The 20,437-nt window shown below is 57.4% G+C and overlaps 7 protein-coding genes across 7 annotated transcripts; all 7 read right to left on the bottom strand.

Annotated features, from left to right (window-relative positions):
• Positions 1-306: 306 nt before the first annotated feature.
• Positions 307-3,156, bottom strand: cat1 (catalase; the record flags this gene model as incomplete). Its single annotated transcript, XM_003662984.1, has 7 exons — positions 307-521; positions 633-1,459; positions 1,548-2,118; positions 2,190-2,407; positions 2,458-2,480; positions 2,564-2,766; positions 2,875-3,156. The coding sequence occupies 7 exons, from the start codon at positions 3,154-3,156 to the stop codon at positions 492-494; spliced, it is 2,154 nt and encodes a 717-aa protein (XP_003663032.1). The 3' UTR covers positions 307-491.
• Positions 3,157-6,916: 3,760 nt separating this feature from the next.
• MYCTH_2118274 (uncharacterized protein) lies at positions 6,917-8,837 on the bottom strand (the record flags this gene model as incomplete). Its single annotated transcript, XM_003662985.1, has 3 exons — positions 6,917-7,666; positions 7,818-8,525; positions 8,637-8,837. The coding sequence occupies 3 exons, from the start codon at positions 8,835-8,837 to the stop codon at positions 6,917-6,919; spliced, it is 1,659 nt and encodes a 552-aa protein (XP_003663033.1).
• A 629-nt stretch (positions 8,838-9,466) lies between these two features.
• MYCTH_2304410 (uncharacterized protein) lies at positions 9,467-11,056 on the bottom strand. The gene is made up of 3 exons (XM_003662986.1): positions 10,926-11,056; positions 9,954-10,854; positions 9,467-9,872 (listed from the first exon to the last, which is right to left on the bottom strand). The coding sequence occupies exons 1-3, from the start codon at positions 10,999-11,001 to the stop codon at positions 9,500-9,502; spliced, it is 1,350 nt and encodes a 449-aa protein (XP_003663034.1). The 5' UTR covers positions 11,002-11,056; the 3' UTR covers positions 9,467-9,499.
• Positions 11,057-11,487: 431 nt separating this feature from the next.
• On the bottom strand, positions 11,488-12,360 carry MYCTH_2304414 (uncharacterized protein). Its single transcript, XM_003662987.1, has 4 exons — positions 12,133-12,360; positions 11,970-12,075; positions 11,769-11,871; positions 11,488-11,685 (listed from the first exon to the last, which is right to left on the bottom strand). Exons 1-4 carry the CDS (start codon positions 12,199-12,201, stop codon positions 11,607-11,609), a joined length of 357 nt encoding a protein of 118 aa, XP_003663035.1. The 5' UTR covers positions 12,202-12,360; the 3' UTR covers positions 11,488-11,606.
• Positions 12,361-12,924: 564 nt separating this feature from the next.
• Positions 12,925-15,241, bottom strand: MYCTH_2304416 (uncharacterized protein). Its single transcript, XM_003662988.1, has 4 exons — positions 14,968-15,241; positions 14,628-14,894; positions 14,264-14,569; positions 12,925-14,200 (listed from the first exon to the last, which is right to left on the bottom strand). Exons 1-4 carry the CDS (start codon positions 14,997-14,999, stop codon positions 13,114-13,116), a joined length of 1,692 nt encoding a protein of 563 aa, XP_003663036.1. The 5' UTR covers positions 15,000-15,241; the 3' UTR covers positions 12,925-13,113.
• Positions 15,242-15,674: 433 nt separating this feature from the next.
• On the bottom strand, positions 15,675-17,052 carry MYCTH_2304419 (uncharacterized protein). Its single transcript, XM_003662989.1, has 2 exons — positions 16,994-17,052; positions 15,675-16,891 (listed from the first exon to the last, which is right to left on the bottom strand). The coding sequence occupies exons 1-2, from the start codon at positions 17,045-17,047 to the stop codon at positions 16,031-16,033; spliced, it is 915 nt and encodes a 304-aa protein (XP_003663037.1). The 5' UTR covers positions 17,048-17,052; the 3' UTR covers positions 15,675-16,030.
• A 114-nt stretch (positions 17,053-17,166) lies between these two features.
• Positions 17,167-17,877, bottom strand: MYCTH_2304420 (uncharacterized protein). Its single transcript, XM_003662990.1, has one exon. It carries the CDS (start codon positions 17,594-17,596, stop codon positions 17,339-17,341), a length of 258 nt encoding a protein of 85 aa, XP_003663038.1. The 5' UTR covers positions 17,597-17,877; the 3' UTR covers positions 17,167-17,338.
• Between the last annotated feature and the right edge of the window lie 2,560 nt (positions 17,878-20,437).

The raw sequence follows: 20,437 nt of genomic DNA on the forward strand, positions 1-20,437 counted from the left end.
CCAACTTGGGCACTCCACGGCCGAGTTACACCAAACGATGACACTCTGGATTGAGTCCAAGCGGAGACGAGAGCATTGGACTGTACTGATAATAGTATGTACTGTACTATACACACCAACCTCCAATCGGACCAGCCCGGTCAGAACTATCAACCGGCATTCGGCGGCCCCATCATGCGGCCACCCACGTGACGCCCGTCTCATGCCATGCAAGTATGTCGTGCATTGTTGGCCTTTTGTTGGTTGGCATGGAAAGCTAGTAAAGCCTGGAAAGCAGTAGTAGGAGCTAGGTGTAATACGGTTGGAATCCTTGAAACTGCGTGTTTCTATTGATTCAGTTGTGATCTCTCTCGAAACCATGACTGACACAATAGGTATCTTCGAGCCGCCTCATCTTCTACCCCCCCTACTTCCCCCTACTCCCCCTTTTTCATCTCATCACATCATAAACCATTACCTATTATTAAATGGGAGTAGAATTACTCCAAGATTTAGTTGTCAAGCGGGAACCGGTCCGTAAACTGCATATCCGTTAGCGCATTCTCGGACTCTCTCTATATACCAGGTAAGGAAAGAGAGAGGAAAGAGGGGTCACCAAGAAGAAAAAGAGGGACGGATGGTGCAGAACATACCCTAAATGTCTTCAGACCCTCCTCGAGATCCTTGACGATCGCGTCCACCCCGGCGGCGGTGTACACGCCCTTGCCGCCGACCGGCACGCCCGCGCTCTTGTAGGCGCCCTCGGCCTTGCCGATCACACCGACGGGCTTGCCCCAGCGGTAGGCGTCGAGCAGGATCTGGCCGGGGCGCCCGGCCGGGAAGAGCGGGGACGAGGCCGCGGCGGCGGCGAACAGACGCTCGGCGCCCTCGGCCACGATGACCGCGTCGAACGCGGTCGCGTCGGCGGCCGAGTAGGTCTGGTCGACGCCCTCGGCCAGCGACTCGCCCACGACCGTCACCACGAGCCCGTCCTTCTCGAGCGCCGCCTTGAGCCGGCCGGCCTGCGCCAGCGCGCTGCTGTTCTTCTGCACGCTCGCCAGCACGCCCACCCGCAGCGTCTTGATGGTCGGCAACGGCTCGCCGAAGATGGACAGGCCCGCCGTCTTGTTGTCGTGGTAGTACGTGTCGTCCGGCGCCGGCGCCTCCAGCCCCAGCGCCGCCGCCACCCGCACCGCCACGTCGTGGCTGACCCGGTTGAGCTGCGCCAGCACGTTCTGCTTGACCGTCGTCGACCGGATGTGGCTCGTCTCGAACCGGATCGCGTTGATCAGGAACTGCTGCTCCACCGGCTTGAGCGAGTTGTAGAAGAGGCGCGGCTGCGACCAGTGGTCGTTGAACGTGGGCGAGAGCTCCCGGAGGAGCTCGCCCGTGACACGCCGGCCCGGCGCCGTGAAGAACCCGCGGCCGCTGGTCTGGTTGGCTTGCAGGGGGTAGCCCTTGTTCAGCGTGTTGGGAGAGTCTGGGAGGTGGGGTTGAAAAGCGTTTAGTGATTTTCTTGGGAAACAAAAATGAAAAGAGCAAGATGAGGAGCGAAGGCCAAGACTTACAGGGATAGATGTTGGTGTGAATAAAGGTCTGCCCAGCGCCGTCGCGGTTGTTGTTGTGGATGGGGGCACGCGGCATGTTGATGGGCAGCTGCTCAAAGTTGGGGCCGCCGTTGCGGTTCAGCTGGGTGTCGAGGTAGGAGAAGAGGCGGCCCTGCAGCAGAGGATCCTCGGAGAAGTCGATGCCGCGCACAACGTGGCCGGGCTGGAACATGATCTGCTCCGTCTCGGCAAAGTAGTTGGTCGGGTTGCGATCCAGCTTCATGAGGCCCAGCGGCGTGATGGGAACGAGCTCCTCGGGGATGATCTTGGTCGGGTCCAGCAGGTCAAAGCCGAAAGCCAGCGCCTTGTCCTCGTCCACCACCTGGACGCCGAGCTCCCACTCGGGGCCGTTGCCGGACTCGATCGCGTCCCAGAGATCCTGACGGTGGAAGTCGGCGTTCTTTCCGGCCACCGCCTGAGCCTCCTCCCAGACAAGGCTGGCCTTCCCCTGACGAGTCTTCCAGTGCCACTTGACGAGCTTGGACGAGCCATCTTCCTTCACGAGGCGGAACGTGTGGATGCCGAAGCCATCCTGGCGGAAGTCAGCCAGCTGTCCCGTGGCCTGGGTACGCCGCAAGGCCAGGAAGGAGGGGAGAGACTCACCATGTGACGGTAGCTGCGGGGGATGCCGTTGCCAGCCATGGCCCAGAACAGCGTGTGCAACGTGCTGGGCTGCGAGCTGAAGAAGTCCCATGCCGAGTCGTGGGCGGTGGCCGCTTGAGGGATCTCGTTGTCTGGCCGCGGCTTAACGGCGTGGATGAGGTCAGGGAACTGGATAGCATCCTGGATGAAGAAGACGGGAATGTTGTTTCCGACAATGTCTGGCCATGGTTAGCAAGGAACGAGCGTCATGGGCAACAGAGTTGCATACCAAAGTTGCCTTCATCGGTGTAACTGGGTAACGTCAGCTAAGGTCAACTCCCCAAAACAAAACGAAGACATAAAACGAAGACATAAGCAAACCGAAGAAAACGTACAATCGAGTCGCGAAGCCGTGGACGTCTCGCGCGGTATCGGCGCTGCCCCTGGATCCGGCGACGGTAGAGAAGCGGACGAAGACCGGCGTCTTCTTGCCGGCCGAGCTCAGGAACGACGCCGCCGTGAGGTTGCTCCAGTCGGCATAGCTAGTGAAAGTTCCATGAGCTCCGGCACCGCGCGCGTGGACAGCTCGTTCGGGAACCTTCGGACGGATATCGCGTTAGTTATATCATTTGCTCGTTGCATGTCTTAGACAAACTTGGGCACGGCACGGAGCGCCAGTACCACACAACACTAGGTCTAGACCCACCCGCTCATGATCGAAATGCTGGATCTTCTGGCGGAAAATGAAGTCCTCGAGCAGGGTTGGACCTCTGCCGCCGGCTCTGAGGCTGGCCTGATCCCCGATGGGACCGCCGACATCAGATGACATGTAGCCTTTGCTGTCATCCACCTTGTACTTTTCGAGAATGTCAGCCGGCGGAGCATCATCTCTCCTCTGGAGTGCGGCCGGGTCGGCAAAGGGGCATGCGGCCTGAGACAGGCCCAACAGACCGCCCCAGGCGAGAAGGGCGGTGATCTTGCTCTGCATCGTTCCCAACTTCTTGATGCGATTATTGGATGACTCAGAACCTGGGGAGAAGAGGAACACGGGACCGCGTAGTACAGAGGGCAAAGGCCTTCTTTTATATTCGAAGGGCAGGGGGGGATATGACTCTGAGGTGGGGAGGGGCGCCTGGTTCTCGATTCTCCGAGGCCGTGGGCCAAGTTGTACCTCGTCAACGCCAAGATATATATTTCTGGAGACGGCAACCATGCCTGCTAGTCAAGATCGACGGGCTCCTCCACCTCAAGGCGAGGCTCCCACGGCAGACCACGTGTGATGGTCGAAGGCATTGTCCATACTGTCCATGGGTCAGCACAGGGTCAGCGCAGGGTCCAGCCCAACACCTTCTTTGTGCAGGGCATGTTGGGGAGATTCTTGTTTGGAATCACTAAGGCATATCGAGCAGTTGGTGATTCTGTGATTGCACCGTCAGCGGCCACCGCCAAGCCGCCAAGGGACGCGGAGCTGTTGCCCGCAGTGCTGTAGTGCAGGCCCCCAGGGTGCTCCGTATGTGCATGAACTACATACACTACATCGGCCCGGGGGAGTGTATGTATGTATGTATGTACATACACTACATACATACTCCGTACATGGTCTCCTAGTGTACACACTAGCTCCTAGCATGCGCCAGGCGAAGATTGGTAAGGCGCAACGGTTGCGAGCAGACGAGAGACCCAATCGCATCATCGCATCGGCCGAGGATGTGACCGGGAGACAAGAGCCCCGACTGCGCGGTGGCACCGTTCTCCACTTGGATATACAGCGATCCCGGTTGTCCGGGCACGCTCTCCGTCATGGCCGGGATCGTCGGCGAGATTCCTGGATTCATCAGGCGACCCTCCCCCGCTACCCAGTCGGCGTCTCTGTGGCGCGGGCGGGCCATTTTCGGGCTAATGATTCCACATGGAGGCAGGCGTTGCTGATATTCCACGTCGCTGGGGAGACGCCCGATCCTGAGGAAACATGTACGAGGGCGAGACCGCCCCCAGAGCCCGACAGCTTGGAGCGCTCATGGAATTGGACTGGTCGCTTTGTTCTCTTCTTGGCAGATGAAGGCCACCTCCCCGGGTTATCTCCCCACGCAAGCCAAGTTTCTTTTTTTGGAGGCATGGTTGGTTGATGAACCCCCCCTTCCGAGAACGAGAAGCACGCAACCGAACGAGCAGAGGCGGGATAGCGGGCAGGCCAGGACGAGGTGGAGCTGGCCGTCCCGGGCGAGCAAACTCTGAGGGATAAACGCAAGGATACCGTCCCGATCTCGGGGATTCGGGAACGGTAGCCCTTTATGCCGTCAAAGTATGGAGTGTAGGCAGAGGCATCCAGGGAGCCAAAAGTAACAGAAATTTACAGCGACGGAACGGGAACTGCGCAGGAGGCTGCGCGTTCGGGATCGAAATCGCTGGTACTTCGTAGCAATAGCCCTGTTTAGATGGGTCGGGTGCTCGGTATTAGCACGCCGCGCAGCGGCAATGGTGTATAGATGCAACACCTTTCTGCACCCCTTAATATGCGTGATATGACGGGTCGCAATTCTCGGGGTCAATACCGGGATGCCAGGCTGCCAACTGCCGTCGTGCTAGACCAAGGTTGCAGTGTACGCGAGAAGTTAATTCGAGTTCTTGGGAGGTTTGAAAGCCGAGGTGGGGCGTAGTACTGTACTTCCGGACGAAGTACCCAGACTGGCTGTTGGACGAAATCTGATTCTTGGCGCTCGAGTTTGCGTGGCCCGGGGCTCCAATTGAGTCAGAGAACGCTGCCTTGGCTACTGTGCAATACTCATAGTAGTGTAAGCGCGCAAGTGGCACCTTCTCTGGGCATCATGGTTGATATTCATCAGAACGCAGCGGCTACAATACAGGGAAGGTGCCCGCAGGCCCCATCGGACTTGGAGCCTGCCCTGACTTGAGCGAGTGGAAGCTTCCGGTTCAAGCCCACCCACCCGGCGGATCTGCACACCAGATTGATGCAAGGTGCCGGCCCATCGCATTCGTCAACCGTGAAGATCTTTCCCTGCAAATTCAGCCAATATACGGGCGGGACAATATAATATCGCAAAAGATTTTCTGCGTCATTGTGTAAGACGGAAAGACGGGACCGACCTGCCTCGCGACCCGGCGCGGAGGGTTTTCAAACCTAAAGACTGTATTCCAACTGCGCCGGAGGGAGTGACTACACCAACCTGGCTAGGGCGACGACACTATGACTGCATATCTTAGAGTTACAACGGGTGTGTAGCGAATGGACATACGTCTGACAAAGACATGTCCCCCGAAAACATTGCCCCAACGGCTCGCTGCCCTGGGGCCTCAGAACATCTGATGATGCAGGATCGGGTGACGAGTTTGTCAAATGGCCGTCTGATGTCTGATGTGCGGTGAATTGTGTGTGGATTGCGCCCCATCACTTGCCAAGCTGCAGGTCGCCGCCCAAAATACACTGAGCTGATGAATCCACCGGCCGCCATTGGCGATATTCGATTTGGCATGCGGAGGGCGAGGAGACAATCACGCCAAGGCTCGATGGCTTTTGCGGTGTAAAGTTACAGGCGACGCTGGAAGTTTGATTGTTCCGGGCTAAGATCGCCTCGTCTGGCGGCGGCGGTTAACAATATTGCCCAGCATGGGCGTTCCTGGCCTGACTTGGCCATTTTCTACCAAGGCCCCGGCTTGGCGGATCCCCGCAAGCGGCGCCACCCGGTTCCCCACGGTTGCGGGTACTCCAACTCTGCCGAGTGTGGTGTTCCACCGAGCATGACTTCAATTGTTCCATTCGCCTCCGGCTTAACTACGACATAGCTCCGAGCTCCGGAGCGATAAATCACGTCCAATGACGTTGACTCATCAAAGAACGAGGGTCGTTTTTAATCGAACCTGTCTTGGTTTTAGTCGGTCGACAGCCCAGGCTAGAATCCGATAGAACACATGTGTTGTGCGAAGTACCTCCGTACATCAGGTACCTTACTGTGTAACTGTCGTACATACTTTGTAGGCAGGCTCAACAATCAGCTTCTTTTTAATTGGTCAGGGCGAAGGTTGTGCGCTAATCATAGCGCCATCACCTGCAACTTGTGTGCCGACCAATATCGGCTCCTTCCCGAACCAGTCACGGACGACTTCTGGGTGATTGCACTGGTTACATTGCTTTCGCGCCAGAGCAACGTCTCGCAAACAACCGCAGTAACTATATCGACTATATCGCTCATTAATCGGTTCTGTTCTGCAAGATCTACTGCAAGCACTGCAAGCCACCTATTTTTGGAATATTGAAAAACCCAAGATTGACGGAAATAACAAGATTGTGGGTATCGATATGCAGTGGTAAGGTCGTGTAAGGTACGTGTGTACAATGCAATGCGAGCCGTACTCCACAAAAAAAAAAAAAAAAAAAAAAAAAAAAAAAAAAGAAAAGAAAAGAAAAAAGAAAAAAGAAAAAGAAAGTAAGAAAGAAAAGAAAAGAAAATAGCACGCTTCCCAATGGATGTTCGTGTAGCCGCTCCAATGTCGGCTAAGTGATGGGCACTCCCACTCCCACCTGCCTGTCATCTTGCTTTCACCCATTGACATGTCGTTCATGGGGGACGCTTCCCCCTCTCTGGTCTGCCCCTTGGTAGACTCAGTCGCCTCCGCCGTCTTCGTCTTGGCCTTGGGGTTTCGTTCTGCCAACACCCCCTCCAGTGTCCCATCCATTGCTCATCCCAGTCTCCTCCCACCTCCCCCCCCCCCCAAAAAAAAAATAATCATCATCACCTCCCGCCCGCAACGCTCACGAAGCTCCCCTCGGCGTCCACGACCTGCGCCTCGGCGATCCACCCGGCCTCGACCGCGAACCGCACCACCTCCCCGGCGCTGGGGAAGCTCAGCACGCCCCGGGGCGCGCCCGGGTCCAGGTGGGCCCAGAGCTCCCTCGTCTCCGTGCGGAAGCGCCTGAGCTCGCGCGCGTCCCCGGCGAAGTGGCGGACCAGGTAGGCGTACAGGTAGGCGAGCCAGAGGACGTTGGTGTACGGGTGGTAGCCGCGCCACGAGATGGGCCCGCCCGAGCCCGCGCCCGAGCCCGCGCCCGAGCCCGCGGCCGGCGGGTACGGCGTCGCGTGGTCCCGCGGCGACGGGCGTGCCACCCGGTCGCCGTGTATCAGGTATGACCGCATCTGTCGGTAGACCTGGCACTGCGGCGCGTGCGTCGACTGGAACAGCGACAGGTCCTTCTCCAGGTCGTACGCCACCACCGAAGCCTCTGCTGCTGGTGGTGGTGTTGGTGGTGGTGAAGATGATGAGGATGATGATGATGGTGATGGTGATGATGGTGAGGGGGGGTTGGGGTCGGTGGCGCGGGAGAGGCCGTAGTCGAGAATGGTAATGTCGAGGCCGGAGTGACCGAATTTGTAGGTGGTCTCAGTAGTTGTGGTGGTGGTGGCACTGCTGCTGCTGCTCTCTGGCAGAGTGGTGGGTGGGCGGACGCGTCGGATGCAGAGATTGCCTTCGTGGAGGTCGCGGTGCTGTATCCACGATGGAAAGGGGGAGGGGGGGGTTTCGGTTAGCAACACAAGTTGGTGGTACCAGGGTTCAATCAGACCGAAGGGTAACAGAAGGCGAGAGAAAAAAAAAAAAAAAAAAGAAAGAAAAAGAAGAAGGGGAGAGCAGGCTTACCTCGAACTCTATTAGGTCTTCTGCCCGTGCCAGGGCAAGCGCCGTGTGGAAGAAGATATCCCACACCTGGCTGATCGAGGTCAGCTCAAAGTCCTCCAGCGCCGTGCCGGCGTCGCCCAGCTCGACCACGAGGAAGCGGGTGTCGTCCAGGTACCGGCTCGGCGAGGGGTAGAACTGCAGCCGGTCCGGGTCCTTGCGCTTCATGCGGCGGTGGAAGGCCTGGTGCGTCTCGAGGAGGACCTTGGGCGCCTTGCCCTTGACCACGTACTGCTCCTTGTAGACGACGAAGCCGGGAATGCCGGCGAGCCACTCCGAGATCCTGAGCTCCCCCCGCATGTCCTCTTCCGAATGCGGCTCTTCGTCGACCAGGCCGGAGCGCTCCTGCGCCTTGGTCTGCGGCTTGATGGGCGACTCCAGCCGGACGACCTTGATGATGGATGTCCCGTGCTCGTTGGTTACGCGGTAGACCTCGGCGTACGAGGCCTCGGCGATCTTTTCTATGCGCGCGCCGGGAGGACAGACGTCGGCCCAGGTGAGCACGCGCAGGCCGTCGTAGACCGACTCCTCCACTTCCGTTTCTGTCTCTTCAGTCTCTTCTGCTTGTGCGCCCGCTTCTGTTTCGGGCTCCTCCCTCCCGTCCCGGGAATGCTGCGGGACCTCCCCCACGGCTGCTAAATCGTCCTTAGCAGCCTCCCTCTCCAGCTCTGCCTGCAGCTCTGATCGGCGCGGCCGCGTTCGTGTCCCATGCCCCTTGGCGCGAGCTGTGTCCTCGAGCCTGGTGGAACGCAACTGCTGTGCTAGCTCGCTAACGTCATCGACCGGGGTCGGAGCATCTCCGACATCTGGCCTCGTTTCAGGGGCGGGTTGGATCTCCGGCGTTGGTCCCGGCCCGAGCCCCGGCTCCGGCTCCGGCTCCCGGTCAGATTTGACCGGTGACTTCGGCAACTGGGCAAAGAGGATCTCAGCCGTCTGTTTCCGGGTGCTCCTCCCATACTTGCGTACTGTCGTTGTTCGCGCCATTGCGATTTAAACTGCGTTCAGTAATCGCCTTCCTTGGTTGTCTAGATTGCCGATTGCCGATTGTTGGAAACGGCGGATGTGGGGGCGGAATGGTCACTTTTGATTTGCGTTTACACTCCGTGCTTCCCAATTTGGTTGTCAGGGCAACCGACTGCAGACTGCGGCGTTTTCTTATCATTCTCGCACAATCGTGTGCTTAACAATGCAATCAACCAAAAATCTCTGGCATCTTCAAATTCAACCTGTCCTTGACGGAGGATATGCTTAAAGCGAAACCTTGTAAATTGTCACGACAAACGGCAAAAGTATGAAGGATGTGTGAGAGACGGGAGGATGGTGACACAGCAATGATGAGACTTGTAGATGCCAGCGCCCTCCTCAAAAAGGCAATCAGATCGATTCCTCGTCAAAGCCATGGCTTCGGAGGCGCGAAAGTGAAAAATAATCAAAGGGGAAGCCCAACCATTTTTGCTCGAGTAAACATTACTGCATGTACCAAAAATGCAACTCCCGTACAGATACAGCCGCTTAAAAACAGCCGACCCCCCTTCAATCAGCACACAGAGACAACGTGTGAGCAAGCTCCCCCCTTCTAGCGCGAAAAACCCACGTACGCCATGCCAAACCTCGGGCAAGCCACCCTGGCCAAATCGGCGAGTCTCCTAGGCCCTCAGGGTCTGCTTCTTCATGCTCCTCTTCAGCTCCCTCTCGCGCTCGCGCTCGAGGTACTTCTTCTGGGCCTTGGCGTCGAGGGCGTTGAGCTCCTGGTCGCGCTTGGCCTTCTTGGCGCGCTCCCTCTCCGCGGCGAGCTCCTCGGCCCGGCTCTCCTTCTCGGCCTTCTCGATCTGCTTGGCCGTCGCGTCGCGCGCCGCCTTGACCTTGCGCAGCACCTCGGGACGGAAGTGTCCCACCTGCACCAGCTTGTCCGTCAGGCGCAGGAAATACCGGAAGAGGGGCACCAGGTTGGTGTAGTCGTTGTTGGACGGCAGGTGGTACTTGAGGAAGATGCGCTTGCGGGGGGTCGTCTCGTTGAGCCTGGTGCCCGGTGTCTTATTAGCATCGGGACGAGCTGGACACGGTCGTGCAAGAGAGCCGGAGGGGGGGTAGTATGCTTACGTCTTGGGCTTTTCAGTCGGCTGGTCGGAGACGATGAGATATTCGAACAGGTCCCCGGCAGCCTCGGCGAGTTTGATCAACTCCGGAGTAAGCAGAGCATCGGTGATCTCGGCGCTCTCGGTCATGACGGTCAGCCAGTTGGGCAGCTTGGGGTTGTCCTTGGTCACGGTGAGCGACACGTCGTAGCGGTCATCGCGGACCTGCTTCATGCACTCCTTGTGAACCAGAGCCCACACGAAGCCGTCATAGGTGCTCTTGCCATCCTTGCTGCGCACTTCCGGGGCACCGGGAATGGTGGGAACGAGGAGCGACTCCTTTCCGTCGAAGGGGTACAGGATGGCCTCGGCGACGTCGTGCGTCTCGGCGACGCTGTCGAAGAAGAAGGCGGCCACTTTCTCGAAGAGCACGGTAAGCGGGTTGAAGCGCTTCAGGAGAGTGAGCTTCACATCGACAAAGGCGACGTTGGCACGGCCGGTCGCGTAGATGGCGAACTCGAACAGGCTCTTCTCCTTGATCAGGCTGTCGCTCTGAGCCTCGTCGGTCACGACGACCGACTGCAGGAGCGCATCCCCCTTCTTGTCGGCCGCGGCGAGAGGCACGCCAGAGAAGCCAACCGAGGCAAACTCGGCAGCCAGCGGGGCGGCGTGGGCGCGAATCCACTTCCTCGCCTTGTTCCGGTTCAGGCGAGCGCCGAAGAGATGGAGGATCAGCACGGCGGCGATGATGGAGAGGATGACGCCCTCGGCCTTGAACTCGGACAGGCTGTAGCGCTCGTGGACTCTGTACCACTTGGTGTAGGGCCGCACGGTCTGACCGGCGCCCAAGGCAGTTGACGTCGAGGACTCGGCCGCGACGGGAACCGGAGACGGATCGGCGGTAGTCTGGGAGAACTCGGCAAAGTCTGCGGCGTTCGAGGTCAGCATCATAGGAGCTCCCGAGAAAAGCAGTGAATCCAAAGATCGATGTACTTACCCGGATCGACGCTAGCCGCGTCAGGCTTGGGGGCCGACGGTTTGCCCCCAAAGAGGTTGTTGAGCACACTCGCCATTGTGCTTGTCGCCTTGTGTCGTGGCTTTTGGTGCGCGACGGCGACAGGGGGAAAGTTGAGCTCTGGAGAAAACCAATCAATTGGATTTGAAGGCCCGTGCTTTCTGGCTGCGACAATGCGTGCAAGTGGCTCCACCCATCGTGGGTTGGGGGATTTCCATTATGGAGTGTACCACCCCAACTTGAACTGCGGGGACATTCCGGATTACGGACGTACATTACCTAATCCCTGATTGCACGCTTGTTGAACAATGCAATGACCACGGTGGGAAGAGCAGCCCTCGGGAGGTTTTCCATGGCTTCCTAAAAAGAAAGGAAGAGATAACTTTGAGAAAAAATGGAGGAGAAAGATGCGAACAAAAAACATTAGAAAAAGGAGCATTGCGTAGGCAAATGAATACAGCTCGTATTTGGAAACGGAGATACATTGCCGTATAAGGCGAGAACTACAAAACGGTACGGCATGGAGCAGGTGAGAGGCACGACGTGGAGAGCTTTGTCATGATAGAAGGATGCTTAATTCGGGGGAAAACATACAAGAGTCCAACCCTATGTGACGTATATATAAACAATGATCAACCTCTTGAGGTTGTCCTGTACATACAATCAAGCCGATTGCTCATCCTTGGCGAGGATGTCCTGAACCCGCTTCACCTTTTGCTCGGCCGTTTGAGCCTTGTCGGTCCTTTTTTTTTTGGCGATCAATCTTGTTAGCCTTTCAGAAATCCGGCGCCAAATGTGCGGGGAAGAGGCCGATGGGCTGCTCACCGGGAACCGACTCGCATCGACGTCTGGATCCGCACGGCGCCCGTCTGGTGCACGACCGTATGGGCCTGTCCAATGACCTTCATGACTTCGTCCCAGCTTCCCTCTGTTGGTTCGGGGGTGAGTCAGACTTTGCGAAGCTTCGAGCAAGCAGGCGCATATGGGAACAGTAACGGCCAAGGCAAGAAGTGGCCCTTGACGCACCAACTGTCGTCCCGGCAGAGTGCATCGTATGACGCAGCCCGCTGGCCCTGAGTACCTTCTGTACCTCGGCGACTTCCCGCGCGACAGAGACGTTGCCGGTACCAATCTGAAAAGAATGGCTCGTCAGGCTGACTCGACATGTCACGGCGAGGTAGGACCTTACGGGTACGAGACAGAAGTCCACATAGCACATGGACGGGGTCGGGATCTGCGAGTAATCCGTGGTGCTCATCTTGTATCGGGCTTGTGATGAAGAGAAGTAGCGAGAGGCTTGGCGGTTAGTTGAGTGGTAGTACAATGCGAGAATAGATCTGGGCAATTGGTGTCGGAAAGGAGACCGTGATGTCATCATAAGAGGTCGGAAGTCTAGTGGAGGAGGGAGGGGTATGCGAGAACAGCAGCGGGAAAGCGCAGGAGTGCTGCACGGAATGACAAGAGCTCCACCAAACAGCAACAACCCGCGAACTCGCACCTTGACCACCAGGGATGATCCAAAGAAACTAACAAGTCGTCCTGGTTTGAATCAATTTATTTTATTTACCGAGTACAATTTCAGAATTTTGATATCTCAATGCTTCCCCCCAACCCGACCTTGCGATGCTCTCCAAACCAGACACACAAACGCCACACACCAGAATTATCCCGAGTGTGCCTTGTGGCCCCGAGATGACGGCAGATGGCCGCTTGCAGTCGACAACGAACTGCGACAAACATGTTTTGGGGGAGATGATGTTGAATGCAGCATAGCCGATCGAGAGCTGGGGTAAGAAATTCCAAGAGGACTTAGTAGTAGTAATGAGAGCAGAGGGAATCAGCAAGCCGACGTGGGCGGTAACGATGTGCCAGCACTTCGATGGGATGCAAAAAAATACCGGATACTCGACCAAACCATTCCGTTTTGAACGCCCAGCCCCAGACATCAGACTTCCAAACCCTCCAACGTCCGTAAGACCCCTTTTCACCTGGCCCATTGTTCCCATCCGTCCCGCGGCAACGCCGAAAATCAGAGCAGAAACACCAAAGGAGCCGGACTGCGACTGCGAGCTCGCACATACCGTAACCCCCGCCAACGGTTCCCCCCAGAGAGTCGAGCGTGGTAGGATGCGGAAAAACCAGCCGGCGTGCGCAGCTCGTTCCGTCGGCATCAGCGCGCGAGACATTCGGCCCCGAAAACAGCCGCGCTCCCCAGCCCTAGGCCCCCAACCGCCGTCAAGCCCCACGTGAGCGCGGCCGCCTCCCAGTCAAAGTCGTCCTCCGGCACGACGTCGCCGAGGCCGACATCGGCCCGGGCCGCGGGCGTAGGCCGGTACGTCTCCTCCTCCGGTTCCAGGTCGGCTCGGTCCTGGCCCGGGCCGGGCTCGGGTTCAGGCTCGGGTTCGGATTTGGCCTTCTTCGGCCGGCCGCGGCGCTTCGGGGCTTGCTGCTGGGCGGCGGCATCCTCGGAAGGGCCGTCCGCGCTCCCGGCGCTCGACACGCTCGGTCTCTTCTGACGGCCGCGGCGGCGCAGCGTCATGGAGAGCGGAGGGATGCCGTTCGACGGCGCCGCCGCCGCCGCCGCCACCGCCGCCTCCTCCCGCGCCCGGGCGGGGCGAGGCGTCTCGGTTGTTTTCCCCCGCTTGCCACCGCCGCTTCTACCGCTGCCGCCGCGGGACGGGGAAGTCGAGTAGTTGTGCAGCGCGCGCAACATGTTGCCGACGTCGGTCGACCGCACGGCCGCCCAGAGACCCAGGCTGAGGGCGCAGAGCAGGGCGTCCCTGCCGGCGGCGGCAACGGCCGGGTGGTCGGTCATGGAGCCGAGCACCTTCTCGGCTGCCGTTGCCGTGCGCTCCCATTTCGAGCGCTTCTCGGTGTCGAGGGGGATCTTGATGCTGTGACGGTGCCTGTGGGAATCGGGGAGATTGAAGAGCAGGGCCGAGACGGTCGTCTTAGCGTGCAGCAGGCCGCTCGCGGCCGAGATCAGGTTGAAGAGCTTGATCACGTCGGGATAGGCGTCGTGCGGGTCAGCGTGAACGACGCCCCAGGACGCCGGAGCAATGGCAGGCAAGACCAGCGGTGCGAGGGTCAAGAGCTTGGTCAGGAGAACGGCGTTTGGGAACGACGGCGTCCCCGCAGTGGCAGGGAGCCAGAATGTCACCAGGTAGTTGAGAACTAGGGGGGCAACGATCAGCGATAGCTTTGGGAACCAGTTGTTAGGCTTCTTCGGAAGCAGGCGATGGAAAACTCGGGCAATCCTGGTCGAGTTAGACGGGGGGCTGCTTTTTCTTCCTCCTTTCTGCGCGGGAGTAAACACTTGCCTCGTCTCTTGGGCTGGAATCGGCGCTGGTGTTTGGAGAAGGGCGACGTAGAACAGGTTCTGGGCAAAGGACAGGCTGACTAGATGCGGCAGCAGAGCATGTGCCCATAGGTGCGGTATCCTGCGGCGACGACCCTCGACGGCCAGAAGCGCGGTCCATGATATTGTCGCGAGGTCAACCTGCTGTCCCCACCACAACCTCGGCGTCTCCTCGGCGATGATCTCCAGGGCATCGAGGAAAACCGGAGTGTCGCTCAGCCAGTGTTTCAGGTACAGAGCGGGTCCATCCCGACCGATATTAAACAGACTACTGTTCTGTTAGTCCGCGAACTTCACTTTCGGGGGGCGCCACGGTGGAAGCATACGACTCGGGAACGTCGACACCCCTTTCCGACGCCCACACTTTGTATGACAGTGTCAGATATTCGAGGCTCGAAGTCACGGCAAACACCAACCCGAGAGCCGCCAGGCTCCCAAAGACGACGGTGAGCTTGGAGCGCTCCGCTGTGCGGGTCCGCGTGTCCTGCGCAGGCCCCAGCGCCTTGTGGGACCGATAGAGGCTTCGCCAAACGGTGTAGGAAACGTATGCGGCCGCAGCGATACGGAAGGCTGCAAGGAACAGAGGTATAGGACTTTGGTATTCATCATTGTAAGTTACTACTCTATCGAAAAACAACCCGAGGATGTTGAATGTCTTGAACTTACCTTGCGTGATGTTCAACTTCCACCGGCGCCATCTCTCCCTCTTTGTGAGATTTCTAGTTGTCAAAGATCTAATCAGGATGAGAGTGGAACGTTTCAGGTATGGTGGTCCTCAGCATGTTTCCACCAAATGTTGCTGTCATTTCGTGTTCTGCGAGTTGACTGCGCTGGAAGCACGCGGGTGATAATGGGGTGCATATGACGACGTCATTGACCTGGTTGGCTCTTTGATAGTTGATGCTTATCTAACTATCCCTCTGCTGCAGGCGTTTCCCACGCAAAGTGCTACGATGTAACGTTATTACGGATTACAAGCACATACCTTACATACGTATACTCGTAAAATACGAAACATCATACATACGATATCTACGGAGTACCATCCGTTCTTTCCATCCCATCTGTCATCAACCTCACAAGGTACGTAGAATGTAAAGGCATCCTGACCAGTGAATCTCTGCCGAAGCATCAAAAATTAAACTAGCCTGGCAAGGTCTCTTTTTCATGACCGTTGACGTTTAGTTCCGAAAGAGAAGCGTGCTTTTCTCAAAACGGCATGCCAGTGACGCGAAACCGCCGAACAACACCGTACCGTAGATGCTCACTAGCCAATCGACATGTGCGACCAGGATCCTGGGGGAATGGATCTAGCCAGTCCTCCACGCCTTCCCGTGTTTACGTACGGCACTTTTTGCTTTTTAGTGCACCAGCGGAGGGGGGAAACACATCATCCATCAGTAAACGACCGCAGGTTTGCACTGCGACGGACCCGAAAACAGGTAGCGGCGACAGCACGCCAACAATGCCGCGAGTGCATGTCATAGATAATGATACACGGAATACCCGGCCCGTCTATCCTTCGCCATATTATCTTCTTAGAGAGACGTGATCTGGATTCCTTACATAGCCTTCTTCATTTCCCTCTTTAAACCCTTCATGACACAACCATACCAATTCCTACCCAAACGCCCTCCCATTCCCTCAAAGGTGGTGGCACATACGAACGATAAAAAAAACAAAAAAAAAAACACCTTTGTCCGCCAGGCCGCCGCCGCCGTCTTTGAGCTCAATCTCGCTCCTTGGAGTACTGGATGCTGTACTCGACCGTCTTTTGGATCCCCGTTATGTTCGGATCCTTTGGCGGTGCCGGGGTGCCCCGCAGGATGGTCTCCTCGCTGCCCGTGTGGGAGCTGGGCCGGCGTATGGTGGCGAGGTTCTCGCCCTGGGACTTGACTCCGCCGAGCTCCATCCAGTCGTGGCGGGCGTCGGCGCCGTCGGGCCGGCTCTGGCTCCGCTGCGTGTTGTTGGTGCGCGACCGGCCGGTGCCGTAGCCCGGGGCGCCGTAGCTGCCGTAGCTGCCGTAGTGCTTGCTGCCGAGCCCCGGGATGAGCTTGACCGCCAAGGGACGGAGGATCGGCAGGCACGAGCAGACGATGGCGACGTTGGGCTCGACAATGGTCCACATGACGTTGTCGATGTTGTACGTGTTGTCGGGGCTCGTGGCGAAGATGTCGAGCGTCGTGACGCGCAGGCACGAGGTGACGACGGCAAAGATGCCGATGGCGAAGACGGCCATGAGGGCGATCTTTTGGGCTCTGGGCGCCCCGAGCTTCCAGATCAGGGGCATCGGCAGCAGGAGGATGATGATGTCGGTGGCGATGGAGAAGCCCGCGTTGGCGAACCAGAACTTGGCCGTGTCGATGCAGGTACCCGGCGTGGACTTGTCGAAGGCGCGGATCATGGGCCGGCACTGGAAGATGGTGACCAGGATCGAGGCCACGCAGTACATGGCGACGATGGTGAGGAGCGCCCAGCACGACCAGCGGAACCAGTGGACAATGAAAAACAGGCGCAGGTAGAGAAGCAGGATGCAGCACTTGACGAGGTTGATGGTGGCCTTGTACGTGACCTGCGCCATGAAAAAGTACTAGAAGTTGCCGTGCCATCACTGTCAGTTGTGGCACTTCATTGGATAAGAGCAGTCCCCCTTTTCTTCTTCCCCTGTCGTTGTTTTGGGGATTCGGCCTACCTTGTTGGTTTCAAATCTGTCGTGATCATTTATCGTGGCCCAGTGTCTTCCCATTCCGTACTGACAAGCTGCAAGCCATCGTGCGTTAGCATGAAATCCATTCCTCGTGGTAGTTCTGCATCAACGGGAAGAGTTGCACATCCCTCCCTCCCTCCCCCTTTTTTTTTCGCAAAAAAAAATTGCGAAAAAAAAACGGGGAGAGCAAGAGAGAAAAAAAGATAGATCAGAGAGGGATAGGAGTAGAGAGGTGGAGATGGGAGGAAAGAAGTAAAAGATGACAAAAGGTTCTCTTACACCCTACGAGGAAACCACTGGTCAGAAGCGCGAAGATCTGTCGCTCGTCGGTCAGCAACTCGAACCTCGAACCGTCGATTGTGGCTTCAGGATCGACAGGGCGTGATTCCGGGGGACGGTGCCACTCACGAGGGCGACGATGGCGGTCCAGTCGTCGGCACCCAGCTTTCCTCCGGTTCCCAGGCGAGCCCATATTCGCAGGCCCATCAAGACGGGGCAGATGACGAAGAAGACGGCCGCGGGAATGTACACCAGGTGCGCTCTGTCACCGTCCGGGTCGAACGCCGGCGCTGTCTCGGATCCCGCCATGCCGGGCGGTCACCCTGCGGGTCGTCCTCGTGCCCTTCTCGTCGTTCGCCTCGCTCTCTTGCCTCCCAGAAGGGCTCGCGCGGCATGTATGTCGGTCTTCGAGGAGGCTCTTCCGATATTAGAGATGGAGGGCGGAAGGAAGGGAAGAAAAGAGAGAGCCAAAGAGAGAGCCGGTGAGATGAGAGCACATTTCTCGGCTGCTGCGGCGAGGGAGCGGCGAGCCCAAGGGTCAAGAACCCCTACACTACGGCACCTAAGGTGACCCTTTTCGATCCGTCAAGAGATTACAACACTACAACACTACAAAAGCATAGATTGAGCTTTGCTATGACAGTCCTTGTCTTGCGTAACGCCTGGCGATCGACTGCGGGAACCCAATCGGTTGGCCGCAAGGGCCTCTTCCCCATGAACGCCCCATGGCCCGGATCGATCTCCATCCTTCTGGCGCTTTGATCGAATGATCGAAGATCGAAGGAAAAAGGGCCAAAGAGACGGGGGATGCCGCACCCCTGGATTCGGTGGCTTGTCTCGCTTGCGCTGAAAGGCGTGGTGAACACAGGGGGTGGGGGAAGGGGGTGGGAAACCTGCGAACCAGGGTGATGGAAGTACGGATGAGGTGGCCGCGAGGACGGCCCGGGCAGACCGTGCCGCACGCGGGCAAGAGAGTTGCAGGAAGGTTCCGAGATTTTCAGGAAGGAGCTGACATAGCAACCTCAATGCTACCAACAAGGAAGGCACACAAACGGTGCTTCCATTCTACAAATTTTCATCTCACGACAGAAACCCAGCAATGCTCGATAGTGAAATGTCCCTGCATCTCTGGCCCTCAAGCACGATCGAGAATCTATTGACCGAGTTGATATTATTCAGCGCCCCCAAGGAACAATAAACGAGACGTTAAGACTTGGATACCCTCGACCTTCTCCGACCAGAGGGCCGAAGGGTTTTTCAGTCGCGCAAAGTAACGGAGGCTCTACGTCACTCTCAAGTACGCAGCACAAGCTGCAAACCCCAACCTCGAAAGTGTGTTCCGTACTCCCTACTACCGCGTACATACACGGAGGAGGGACATGTGGGTCGGCGACCGTTGAAAATCGAGCGGGTACATCACCGCACTACACTAGCTCCGGTAAAACTCTCAACAGAATAACTATTTACACTACGGACGTACTGTGTACACTAACCTTGCAGTCCAGATCGTAACCCCTGGAGATGGACAGCGATCCGCGCGCTCCTGGTGCACCGTGTAATGTCCATATTTCGTACGGGTTGCGCGGTCTGCCAAGACGGGAAGTAGGCGGGTCTCTGGTCGACGAGAAACGCGACAAGCTTCTTCATACACTCGAGTTCTCCTGATGTGACTGACACCGTCCGTTAGGGAGTTAGATGAGGTGATCAAGTCCCCTAGAAGTCTGACAACCACTCTCTTTGCTCACACACTTTCTCGAACAGTATCCGTCACCTTGGGAAATTGAGTCGTCAACTCTCTACACACTTACAGGTTATGAAGAGGATGTTAGCTAACACTTGGACGCCCAGGTAATATTGTTTGAGACTATTTGCTACTTGCATGTTCACGCATTCCTCCGTCGCAGGGAACATGGGAGCCTCCTTCTCCCCACGGCGAGGCACGGCCAGACGCGGGAGCCCCTCGTCTCGCGGAGCGTCCCGACGTCGAACCTGTTGCTTGCAAAGTTCCTCTCGATCCGATCCTGAAACGGATTCCTCTAACCGGACAGAGCGATGCGAGGGGTGATCCCCTGCATGTTGCTGCAGGCGAATGCTTTGCGCTATTTCATATATATGCACATACTGTATGTATGTACACTACACTACAGACATCGCCCTGCGCTGCTGACCTGTACCGATGCAGATGCGTGAATCGACCTGTAGTGAACGTGGTAGTGAAACGTTACTACGCTACTACATACATACATACACAGTACACTACCATGTAGTGTAGTAGTGTATAGAAGCAGGCCATGAACCCCGGCCATCTGCCGGCCGCCCCGACCAACCACATCGTCACAAGAACATCGGCGCCATCGGAACTCATTTCCGGGCCCTTGCCCATGATACCTTATCGGTTGCTCCGTACGGACACTACGAAGCATTGCGTTGGTCTCTGTACGCGGTATTCGTGCAGTGTACATACATACGCGCAGCACTCCGGATTGCCCGCGAAATTTGGGGCCACCGCTTCGGTGTACTACACTGCATAGTAGTAGGCACCTCCCACACTACTAATAAGTGCAGGTTGGTCACACAATATCGGTTGAGTATCAACCAGCAGAGCACCCTGGACGCCACCCCCGGCAGATTCCTCCTCTCGTTCATGGGCACGACCACGAGGATCGACTGCGGCCCTTGACGGACTCCCGTCCTCTCTTTTGTTGGTGTACGGAGTACTTAACCGAAATCCCTCTTCTCACAATCGACCGCTTGCGCGACCGATGCGCATGTTCCTCACCACATGTACCCCTGGTTCTCTCCAGGGTTGGGCCGGCCGAGACCAAGAGCCACCGCGGGGGAAGGCCGCTAGTGAACTTGATGTCCTCGCATAGTTACTACCTGAGCGTCGAGTCCAGGCCCTTGAGTGTTGCCCGACGGCATGGTTCCAACGGCTCCAACCCTCTTTCGGCGTGCCATCGTCTTGTTGGTCCTCGTATGTACTTTTGTCCATACGACACTAGATTAGGCTCGTTCCCCGTTCGAGGAACGGGCCGCTTCGCATTCGTTTGGTGCTGTTGACGAGGGCCGGAGAGTGAACTATGCTAGCGAGAACACCATCTTGATTGACTGCCATCTGTAATTTTTTTTCTTTCTATTTCTGTTTTTCTG

The sequence above is a fragment of the Thermothelomyces thermophilus genome, chromosome 3 (assembly GCF_000226095.1).
Source record: "Thermothelomyces thermophilus ATCC 42464 chromosome 3, complete sequence".
NCBI classification, from domain to species: domain Eukaryota; kingdom Fungi; phylum Ascomycota; class Sordariomycetes; order Sordariales; family Chaetomiaceae; genus Thermothelomyces; species Thermothelomyces thermophilus.

Coding starts and splice junctions, on each gene's coding strand:
- MYCTH_2304410 (XM_003662986.1), bottom strand. CDS start 11,001: ATGGCGAGTGTGCTCAACAACCTCTTTGGGGGCAAACCGTCGGCCCCC. Junction 10,855..10,925: donor CGCGGCTAGCGTCGATCCGG/GTAAGTACATCG, acceptor CGAACGCCGCAG/ACTTTGCCGAGTTCTCCCAG. Junction 9,873..9,953: donor CCGACTGAAAAGCCCAAGAC/GTAAGCATACTA, acceptor ACCGGGCACCAG/GCTCAACGAGACGACCCCCC.
- MYCTH_2304414 (XM_003662987.1), bottom strand. CDS start 12,201: ATGAGCACCACGGATTACTCGCAGATCCCGACCCCGTCCATGTGCTAT. Junction 11,872..11,969: donor CTCTGCCGGGACGACAGTTG/GTGCGTCAAGGG, acceptor CCGAACCAACAG/AGGGAAGCTGGGACGAAGTC. Junction 11,686..11,768: donor TCGATGCGAGTCGGTTCCCG/GTGAGCAGCCCA, acceptor CAAAAAAAAAAG/GACCGACAAGGCTCAAACGG.
- MYCTH_2304416 (XM_003662988.1), bottom strand. CDS start 14,999: ATGGCGCCGGTGGAAGTTGAACATCACGCAAG. Junction 14,570..14,627: donor GGTGTCGACGTTCCCGAGTC/GTATGCTTCCAC, acceptor ACAGAACAGTAG/TCTGTTTAATATCGGTCGGG. Junction 14,201..14,263: donor ATTCCAGCCCAAGAGACGAG/GCAAGTGTTTAC, acceptor TAACTCGACCAG/GATTGCCCGAGTTTTCCATC.
- MYCTH_2304419 (XM_003662989.1), bottom strand. CDS start 17,047: ATGGGAAGACACTGGGCCACGATAAATGATCACGACAGATTTGAAACC. Junction 16,892..16,993: donor ACAGATTTGAAACCAACAAG/GTAGGCCGAATC, acceptor GGCAACTTCTAG/TACTTTTTCATGGCGCAGGT.
- MYCTH_2304420 (XM_003662990.1), bottom strand. CDS start 17,596: ATGGCGGGATCCGAGACAGCGCCGGCGTTCGACCCGGACGGTGACAGA.